The following is an 11287-nucleotide window of genomic DNA, read 5'->3' as shown; positions in this document are numbered from 1 at the left end:
TCCAAACTGTGCAACTCTGTGGTTTCCCCCTACCCATCCTCACTTCTCTGCTCCCACCTTATCTCCCACCCCGGATCACCATACATGTTTTACTCATTATCCTTCTATTTTAATGATGATAGTCTTATACAGTATTTGTGCTCATGAGACAGACTTAGTTCAATTAGCATAATGCTCTACAGTCAATCCCAAGTTATGTAGTACTTTTCACAATGTTTGCTCCTGAGTCCTACATTTCTCAATCAATCCAGTTGTAGTTGGACATTTGAGCTGTTTCCATGTCCTTACAATGATAAATAGCATTATATGAACACTGGTGTACAGATCTGTTTATGTCTTATTTCTAATTTACTTAGGGTATATTCCTAGTAGTGGAACAGTTGGGTCATATGGAGTCTCTATGTTCAACTTTTTGAAGAAATACCAAACTGTCTACCAGAGTGGTTATACCAGTTTATAATCCCATCAACAGTGTATGAGAGTTTCCACCTCTCCACATCCTCTCCAAAATTAGTAAATTTGCTACCCTACTAAACTCGCTGCCATTCTGCTGTGGCTTGCTCCTATGGTTCATCCATTTTCCTTAGATGTCTTTACATGAAGGATTTCCCTTGAAAGTTCTTATAAATTTGGTCTTGTTTTCACAAATTCCTCAAGTTGTTCTCTTTTCTGCAAAGGATGTGTTTCTCCTTCATATTTGATGGAAAGCTTTATTGGGTACAAGATACTCAATTGGCAATGGTTTTCTTTCAACTTTCTGTTTATGCCACCCCATTGTGTTCTCGCTCACATGGTTTCCTGCTGAAATGAGAAATTAATCTTACTGTTTATCCTTTGTAGGTAACTCTTTGTATTTCTCATGTTTCTTTAAGTATTCTGTCTTTGCCTTTTATTTTGGAGACTTTAACTATGATATGTCTTGATGTTTTTCTTTTTGGGTCTAGTTTATTTGGTGTTTGCTGAATTTGAATGTGGATTTCCTCACTATTCATAACACCTGGGAAGTTTTCTTTAGTACTTCTTCCACAATTTTTTCCTTGTTCCTCTTGTCTTCTGGAATTCCAATCGTAAGCATGTTGTTCCTTTTGATGTCATCCCACATGATTCTAATGTTTTCTTCTTTTTCATCTCTGATTTTTCCTCTAGTATGTTTCAGTTGAGGTTCTTGTCTTTCAGCTCACTGATTCTCTGCCTCAGCTTTTCTGTTCTACTTTTTGTTCCTCCAACATGTTGGACACTTCTGCCATTTCAGTCTTAATATTCTGGATTGCATTTTCATTTATTTCTGTTATTATCAGTACTGTGTTGGCTGTACCCTCTCTTGTGAAGATTTTCTAAGCTCTTTATACCTCTTTATCTATAGTTTCAATTCTTATGTCCATCTTTTGCATTTTCTTCCGTAGTTGTTCAAGTTCCTCTTCATCAATATATTTCTTCTTGCTCTGTGTCTCTGGAGTGTTTGCTTTCTTAGGGGTTTCCATTGTTTCTTGTATCATTTGCACCTTCTTTTGTAGCTGTTCAAATCACTCCTCATCAATATATTTCTTCGGGTTCTCTACCTGTGCCTTCCATTGTTCCTTCCATCATTTGTACTTCCTTTCCTAGCTGTTTTAAAGTTTCCATATCAACATATATCATCTTCCTTCTCTATAATTATATTTTATTAATTTTCATAAACATTTACAGAGATTTTGGGTTTCCATTCATTCATTGTTGCACTATTCTCTCTACCCTCCTCCCAGTTTGTTCTTGTCCAAATGCCACAGTGCTTGTCAAAGCCAGTTCTGATTAATCTTCTTTGTCAGTGTGTCCTTTGCCATTCCCTATCACTCCTCCCTGAGAGAGACTTCACCCTGAGTCATAAGGAAAAGGGGACGGCGTATTCTCTTAGCTACTTCCTGCTGAAAAGGGACGCTGTGGGTTTCAGGGTGAAGATCTTCTCTCACTACTCTAAAGGGCCCCTTTGGCAGTAGGAAACACATAGACTATTATGGAGATTGATTTTGGAAATCATCTTCCTTCTTGAGTCTGGGGTAATCATTGAGTCTGAGGTGTAAAAATGAAATTGGATCCGATTCTAAACAACAATGTTGTAAGACATACCTATGACACTGTCCAAAATTAAAACACAAACATACTAGAAAAATTAGTTTATTTTTTAGTAAATGTAACATTTTATCAAAAGAGAGCAAAATCAGAGCTGGGTCTCCCACTATACAAGTTACTTGCAAAAGAAATACTAGAAGTCCAAAAAAATAAAGCACCATAAGGATTCTCAGTAACTAGGCTTTTAATTCTTGGTAGAAAAATTGAGGGTAATTCATAATTAAGTAAAATGGACATGGAAGACTGTGTCTGAGGTGAAAAACTGTATAATTTTAGAAATATCAAACATAGTGACTGTAAATAGGTATGCACACATCAGAGTGTGAGGATGGCTCAGACAGGGCAAGGTTCAGATCTGTTGTTCATAGAAGTACTATAACTTATAGTTGACTCAAAGGCATCGAATGACAGCAAGGTGGTAGAGAAAAAATGTAACTTACTTACAGAGAAGAAACAAGTAAAATTATTAAATTTTTAAAAAATCTGTCATTCAGAACACTGAGATAGTATATACTAATAGTAATCTCCCAGAAGATCATAAATGAGTTATCTTTTTTACTTACGTTTTCTCACATAAAGAAAAACAATAAAAGTGGCCATGTGTCCAAAGTTTAGCATGGTTATTGCTGTTGTTAGGTGCCATCAAGTCGAGTACAAATGACTCATAGCAACTCCATAAACAAAAGATCTGAGGCCTGTTAAATCCTGAGCTATACTCACACTTCCTGACATACAAGAGCCCATTACAGCAGTCAACGTGTCAATCCACCTTGTTGCTGACCCTCCATCTTTCCCAACATTATGTTCTTTTCCAAGGAATAGCACCTCCTAGCAATATGTCCAAAGTATGTGCAGTGAAGCCTCATCATTCTTGACTCCAAAGAACACTCCAGCTGCAACCTATCCAAGGCATATCTATTTGTTCCTCTGGCTGTCCATGAGATGGATGTTCAGTGCTTTTCTTCAACACCACAACTCAAGGGCATCAATAGTTTTTCTGTCATCCTTATTCATTGTCCAGGCCTCAGATGGAAAGCTAGTAATCGGAAAAGACTATGGCCTGAATCAGATGCACCTTTATCCTCAAACTGACATCACTACTCCTCAAAAATTTGGACAAGTCCCTAACTGTCGATTTTCCCAGTGCAATGTGTCTCCTTATTTCCTGTCTATTCATACCAAGGATGTTATTTAGTCCAAGCAAGATGAAGCTGCTGACAGTTTCAATCTCTTGTCCATCCATGACACTGCCTATTGGTCCAGGATCGGAATATTTTTTTTTTAATTGAGACGCAATCCATACTGAAGGCTACATTCCTTAATCTTCTGCAACAAGTGCTTCAAGTCCTCCTCACTTTTCAGCAAGCAAGGTTGTGTCATCTGCATAATGCAGGTTATTGACAAGTCTCCCTACAACCCTGATGCCACATTCTTCTTCATAGAGCCCAGCTTCTTGGATAATTTGCCCAGCATATAGATTGAACAGTTATGGAGATAGAATACAATGCTGACACATTTCCTTCCCAATTCCAAACCATGCAGTGCTCCCCTGCTCTGTTCACACAACAGCCTCCTGGTGCAGGTAGAGGTTCCACATGAGCACAATCAAGTGGTCTGGGATTCTCATTCTTCTCAATGTCAGCCATATCTTGTCATAATCCACATAGTCAAATGTCTTGGCATAGTCAGTAAAGCACAAATAGACATTCATCTGATATTCTTTACTTTCAGCCAGGATGTACTTGACACTACCAATGATGTACCTGGTGTCACGGCCTCTTCTAAATCCCAATTAAACTTTTGGAAATTCCCTATCTATGTACTGTTCCAGCTAATTTTGAATGATCTTCAGCAGTATTTTCCTTGCATGTGATATCAATGATATTGTTCCATAATTTCCACGTTTAGTTGTATCACCCTTCTTGGGAATAGGAACAAATATGGACTTCTTCCAATCTGTTGACCAGATAGCCATTTTCCAAATATCCTGCAATACATGCATGGTAAGTGCATCCAAGGCTGCATCTGTTAACCAAAATAAGTTGGTGCCTTATTTTCTGCCAGTGCCTTCAAGGGAGCTTCCACTTCCTCTTTTATTACCATTGGCGCCTGTTCATGCAGTACTTCCTGAACTTTTCTGATATGAATCAATTATTTCTGGTACAGTGACTCTGTGTATTCTCTCTATCTTCTTTTGATGTTTTCCAGGTCATTCTATATATGGCCCAAAGCATCGTTCAACAATGCAACACAAGGCTTAAAACTGTTTTTTAATTCTCTTCTGACATCCATTTAGATTTTTTTTCTTTCTCCTCTGATTTTTTAATGATCTTTTGTTTTCTTCATGGATACTATCCCACAACTTATCTGGTCTTCGATCACTGGTGTCCGATACCAAACCTATTCTTGAAATTCTGATGGAATTGATTCAAGAGCATATCTTGGTTCCTGGGGACTTAGTTTCATTTTCTTCAGCCTCAATTTGAACTTGTGTATGAGTAATGATGAGCTGACTCATAATCTGTCCCTGGCCTAGTTTTGACTGCTGATATTGAGCTTCTCCAACGATATCCTCCACAAGTGTAGTAAATTCCATTCCTATGCAGCCCAATGGGTGAAATCCATGTGAAGTTGGATCCTGGTCATTAAGTGTTTGTGATTTATTTGAATGCCTGGAGTAAATTGTTTGGGCATGTCTAATTGTGTTAGCAAGTATAAGCTGTTTAACTATATCTAATCTTCTTTACAATCAGTTTCGGTGGGAGTCTCTTGTGTGGGCAAACAGAATCTGGTGGGCGGCCTTTGTATTTTTTTTTAAAAGTAGGTTTGGTCCTATCTGTGAGTGAGCCAAGTTCGATCCTGGTGGGTAAGTGTGATAAAAGACTTTTAGCACGGTAGCAAGCAATAAATGTTTGGAAAGGATATGAAGAGATGGGAACACTCGTACATTGTTGGTGGGATTGAAAAATGGTACAACCACTTTGGAAGGCAGTTAGAGTTCCCTCAAAATAGGTGAATACTGAAACTCCTTATAACCCAGCTATTCCACAACTAGGAATATACCCCCAGCAAATTAGAAATGAGAAACTTAGGAAGATTTGTACATCCATGTCCATGGCAGCATTACTCACCATTGCAACAACATGGAAAGAGCCCAAATGTCCAACCACAACTGAATAGATTGAGAAATTGTGATACATTCACCCAATGGAATACTATGCATCACTCAGGAGCAACAATTTTGAAAAATACTACATAACTTGGGAGAGACTGTAGAGCATTATGCTGAGTGAACTATCTTCGTTTCATAAGGACAAATACTGAATAAGACAATTACTGTAAAAATAGAAGGATAACTAGTAAAACATGTATGCCTTTGAGCTTTGGTGTTAGAGAAGAGTTTTGAGGGTACCATGGTCTGCTAAGAAAACAAACAGATTCATCTTGGAGAGGGTTAAACCCGGCTGCTCCTTGGAGGCAAGGATTCTGAGGCTTCGTCTGACATACTGGTCATGTTGTAAGGAGAGACTGGTCCTTGGAGAAGGACATCATGCTTGGGAGGGTGGAGGGCAGGCGCAGGAGGGGAAGGTCCTCTAGAAGATGGACTGATTCGGTGACTGGGGTAATTGGGATGAGTGTGTTGGAGACAATGAGATTGGCACAGGACCGAACAGAGTTTAGGGCTGTTGTACATAGGGTCGCCATGAGTCGCAAGTGACTCGACAGCACTTAACAATAACAACAATGCATGGGAATGATTATATGAAGCCCAATGTGAATGAAGGATAGCATGAAACCCAATGTATATTAGCTTTGTAAACAAACCAATATAAAATGAAAATTTAAGAAAAACCAATAATATGATTATAAAAAAAAGAAAAGTAGCCATGTTGTCAAAATGAGCACACTATTTTATGGAAATTTTATTTTTTTTATACATCAAAAGCATATAGATGTATTAAAAAACACGATTTTAGGTTTTTTTACTGTAATTTCAAGGAACACTGGTGACCTACTGAGTTACCAGTTCAAAAAAGATTAGCAGTTCAAATCTACCAGTGGCTTGGAGGAAGAAAGATGAGATCACCTAACACTGTTATGATTTAGAGCAGAAATGTCAAAAGCCTGATGGAGGATCGCCATGAAGTGCAATTGACTGGAAGGCAGTGGGTTGAATTTCTAAATGGGCTATAATTTCAAGAATTCTGGTGTCACAATGGTTAAAACACTCAGATACACACTAAAAGGTGGGTATTTTGAACGTATCTGGTGCTCACTAGGAGAAACATGTGGCAGTGTGTTTTTATAAATATTATCTAGTCCTGGAAACCCTAAGAGGCAGTTGTGCTCTGTCCATCATGAGTAAGAATTGACACAATGATGGCTTCTATGCTAATTTTGTTTTACACACTACAATAAACACTGAATTCAGAGGATTTATTCCTTCTTGTAACTTACATATTTCTTATTAAAAGGATGTAAAAATGGAATTGGATCAGATTTAACAGATCCATATAAATATTCTGGACATTTTATTAGAAACAAATTTTAAGTTGTTTGTATGTGAAAATATTTACAATGTTCTTAAAATACTAAAACATTAAAATTTCTTACCTGGTCCAGGACAATGATTTCATCTGCATCAATGACTGTCGACAATCTATGTGCAATGAATATAGAAGTTCTGTGTTTGACTACATCCTTCATGGCACCAAGAATCATCTACAAGTGTGACAAGAAAATTAGAAGGAATAATAAATGTACTTATGCAACTGAAATTATCATGTATTTTCAAGAAGAGAATATAAATGCCAATAAAAAAGTTTGTAACTATACCAATAAGTTACATGACCCAATCTCATAATCTATTAGTAATTACTAAGAAGAAAAGAAAGTACAGTAAAACCAAATTCTAAATATGAACATTTTTACTGGAAAAAATTATCTTTAAGAAAAGCAAAAGTGTTCTCTTCAATTAGTCAGGTCTTCTAAATTTCCAGGCATACACTGGTGATCAAGCCCAGGGCTGCATCTGTTAGTGGAAACATCCTAATTGGTATCACATTGGCTTCTGGGGTCTTATGTTTTCATAATGGCTTCAGTGCAACTTGAACTTCTTTGGTCATTACTAATGGTACATGATCCTATGTTACTTCTTGAAACGGTTCTGTAGAAGCCAAATGATTTAGAAACAGGAACTCTGTATATTCCTTCCATCTTCATTGATGATACATGGATCATACAAGATTTTGCCCAAAGAATCCTTCAATAATGCAACTCAAGGCATGAATCTATTTTTTAGTTACTTTAGTTTCAGAAATGCTGAGCAAGTTATTTCCTTTTTATGTTTTAACTTAAACTCTTTGTACAGCCCATCAGAATATTTTGCTTTTTGTCTTTTTGCGTTCCTCTTTGAAATCTTCATCTCCTTTACTTGGACATTTCTTCCCTTTGATTTGGATTCTCGACAATCCTGTGCAATTTTCATATATTCTTCTGATTCCAGTTTTTGTCTTTTCTGTCTCCTGTGTCTTTGTAATAACTTCTTGTCTTCTTCACTGTCATCCCATGACTCGTCTGATCTTCAATCATTGTTGTTTAATGCCTAAAACCTATTCTTGAGATGATTTTTAAATTCTGGTCTAACAAATTCAAGATTGTATTTTTATTCTTGTGGACATGTTTTCATTTTCTTCAGCTTCAATTGGAACTTACACATAAGGCCTTGTTTTCATTGCAGTTGACCTTCTCCTAAAATTTTTTCCACGAATGTAGTCAATTTGATTGCTGTCAAATGAGGCTCATGTGTATAGTTGCTGTTTGTGTTTCATAAAAACGGTATTTACAATTAAGATATTATTGATTGTACAAAATTTAATCAATCTATCTCCAGTGTAATTTGTCACCAAGTCTGTAATTTCCAACTGCCAATTGTTCTTCATTTCAAATTTTTGTATTACAGTGACCAATTGTTATTAATACATCTTAATTACAAGTTCAGTCAATTTCAGACTGTAGAAGTTGGTACTTCCTCATCTTTTGAAGAGTATATTTGTTGCAGCATATATTTGAATAAGAGACCAAAAATATCCCAGAAAGAGAGACCAAAAGGTATTCCATGTATTTATGTGTATAGTTTCCTATCCTTCACAGCATTGTACATCAGAATAGATCTTGAAGTAGCTTTTATCCCTATAAATTAAACATTATTATACCTCAATTTTTTTTATTTGCAGTACAACAGACTGTCTCGTTCACAGTGGTCAATTCCAGTTTATTTCAGCTCATGAATGCTTAGAATATTGATCTAAATTTATTGCATTTCATTTTTTTTTTACAACTTCTAGTTTTCCTAGGTTCATAATTTGTTCATTCCACATTCCAATTATTATTAGATGTCTACAACTGTTTCTCCTCATTTTGAAGGACTAACTCTGGGATCTAACTCCACTACCATATTAGTGTTCCTCTATTGGGCAGAGGGTATATGACAGCCTATTAGTTAGTAGTGCATAGCCAATCCTATTTCCTTGCCCTTCTTAACCTGATTGTTGTTATATGGTGTCATCAAATACAACTGATAGTAACACTATGAAAAGCCAACCTGAACCTATCCTAATGTGTGCCATCGTCATGATTTCTGAGACACCGGAAAAAACTCCTGAAGTCACAGTGTCAATCCATCTCAAGAGGAATCTTCCTCTCCCTCACTGATGATCCATCTCTCCAAGAATGATGTCCCTTTCCAAGTCCAAAGTAAGAAGGATGAAGCTTTATCATTTTAATCTGTTGTTATGTGCCACTGAGTCACCTGAAACTCATAGTGACCCTATGTACAACAGCTCTGAACCCTGCCCTATGCTGAGCCAGTCTCACTGACTCTGCAACACCTAATCCCATTGCCCTAGTTATAATGTCAATCCATCTCCTTCGTGGTCTTCCTTTCCTATACTGTCCCTTCACCCTTCCAAGCATGATGTCCTTCTCCAAGGACTGGTCCCTCCTGGCCACATGCCCAAAGTATGGGAAGATGGACCTTGAAAATCCTTGCCTACAGGAGAGGAGACAGTTGATTTCACCCTCTCCAAGACAGAACTGTTTGTTCTTTTGGCGCTCTATGATATTTTCAACACTCTTCTCCAGCACTACAACTCAAAGGTATCAATTCTTATCCAGATAGTTCCCTAAGATCTTCTTTGCACAGCCAATAAAACAAAAATAGACATCCTTCTGGTACTCTCTGCTTTTAGGAAAAATCCACCGGAAATCATCAATGTTATCTCTATTGCTATAGCATCTTCTAAAAGCACCTTGTGTTTCTGGAAGTTCTCTATGGCTGTTTTGCGATAAACTTCAGCAAGATATTCCTTACATCTAATATTAATAATATTGTTTGATAATTTCCACATTCTGTTGCATCACTTTTTTTGAGAATGGGAATAAATATGGATCTCCTTCAATCAGCTGGCAAGATAACTGTCATTCAGATTTCTTGGCACAAGCTGGCGAGCACCTAAATCCAGGGATGTATTTGTTTCTTGAAATATGTCAGCTGGTATTCCATCAATTCCTAGGGCCTAATTTTTTGCCTATCCCTTCAGAGCAGCTTGAAGTTCTTTTATTACTACTGGTTCTTGAACACATGCTACTTCCTGAAATGGCTCTGTATCAGTCAATGTTTTTGGCACAGGTGTCCATGCATTCCTTCCATCTTCCTTTGACTGTTCCTGAGTAAGGAACAACATATAAATCATTCCCAAACTCAACAAACTGACAGATAAATGGTGGACTCCAAAGAGCAAACTACAAAACCAATTAGGCTTAAAATATCATGGAGTAGGGCAACCCTCTCTGGCTTGTTATTATAAAATCTATTAAATGAAAATTAAAAAAAAATAAAATGTCAGTGATTGAAGGCAATTAACAAATAACATCTACCTAGCTTCAGTTGCGGATTAAGTGGATTTCTTTATGAATTTACCATTGAGAGCATTGTTGTATTTAATGAAAAGATATAATCATAAAATGTAAAGCAGTTGCTAAGGTAGGGCCATGATATCAATACAACAGAATCTTGATATTTGACAACAAATAAGAACTGACACAAGAACTACCAGTTTTAAGTGTATGACTTCAACTTTTGGAGATTTTTCTCTAGGATGAGCAAAAATTGTTCTGCTATAGATTGTATTACAATCATTTACATACTTATTTTAATGTTGTTTAGGTGATACCTACAAGAGAAGGATAAAAATTTTTAATGTTACCAATTCCTACAGAAATGTGAGGATAATACAACCCTATAAGGTGTCATAGAGCAAAAAAAGGAGACACTTAGGTACTTGACAATTTATTTATCAATTTAATCAACATATGTTATATCATGAAAAAAGTGTGAGTTATTTTGTTCCCAAGCATCTTCAACTGAAAGTCATTAAAAGCACAAAGAGAAAAGTTAAACACTGAGAACTGGAGAGCGCTAAATATTTTAATCATTACTTACCTCTTCGGTAATTGAATCTAATGAGGAAGTGGCTTCATCATAGAGAATGACAGGAGGGTCCTTCAAAATGGCTCTTGCAATTGCTACTCTTTGCTTTTCTCCTCCTAGTGAAAAAATTTTATGTAAAGAAGAATAATACAAAGACTTCATTTTGATTTTAGTGTTTCCATTAACTATATCACAAACTAATAACCCTCCACTCCCGATAATGATTTATTTTATAGAGTTGTGGAGCTCAAGTTCATTCTTCTAAAAACTCTGATTCACAATTATTCCCCTCAACAGAAATAGGGTTCAATTAGTAAATGAGTAAAAAGTTCAAATTTAAAAATTTCAAAATTAGGGAAATAACAAAATAAAAAAAAATTCAATATGTGAAAACTGAAATACTGAAAACATGGTAATCTCAATTACCTCTTAATATAAAACAAACTGCATTCAACCAGTATTCTCAAAAGAATATTTTTTAGAAAGAAGCTATCATCATGGCTTAATTTCAAGACATATACATGACACCACAACAAGATAAAGGTAAATAATCCAATAGAAAAATGGGCACAGGATATGAACAGGCACTTCACTGAAGACGACATTCAGATGGCTAACAAACACATGAAGAAATGCTCAAAATCCCTAGCCCTAAGAGAGATGCAAATTAAAACAACTATGAGATATCAT

The 11287-nt window shown here is 36.3% G+C and overlaps 1 protein-coding gene across 1 annotated transcript in view; it reads right to left on the bottom strand.

Moving 5' to 3' along the window:
• Positions 1-11287, bottom strand: part of ABCB7 (ATP-binding cassette, sub-family B (MDR/TAP), member 7) — a 114739-nt gene that overhangs the window by 8326 nt on the left and 95126 nt on the right. Inside the window, exons 13-14 of the mRNA XM_006901770.1 lie at positions 10610-10713; positions 6721-6828 (exon numbers count right to left, since the gene is read on the bottom strand). Of these exons, the coding sequence (XP_006901832.1) occupies positions 6721-6828; positions 10610-10713 (212 nt within the window). The remainder of the gene's footprint in view (positions 1-6720; positions 6829-10609; positions 10714-11287) is intronic.

This window comes from Elephantulus edwardii, unplaced genomic scaffold (assembly GCF_000299155.1).
Source record: "Elephantulus edwardii isolate Elephantulus edwardi_28Jun2011 unplaced genomic scaffold, EleEdw1.0 scaffold00343, whole genome shotgun sequence".
Lineage (NCBI taxonomy): Eukaryota > Metazoa > Chordata > Mammalia > Macroscelidea > Macroscelididae > Elephantulus > Elephantulus edwardii.
Note: the sequence above shows the minus strand (reverse complement) of the source record. Positions and strands in the feature narration are given on the sequence as shown.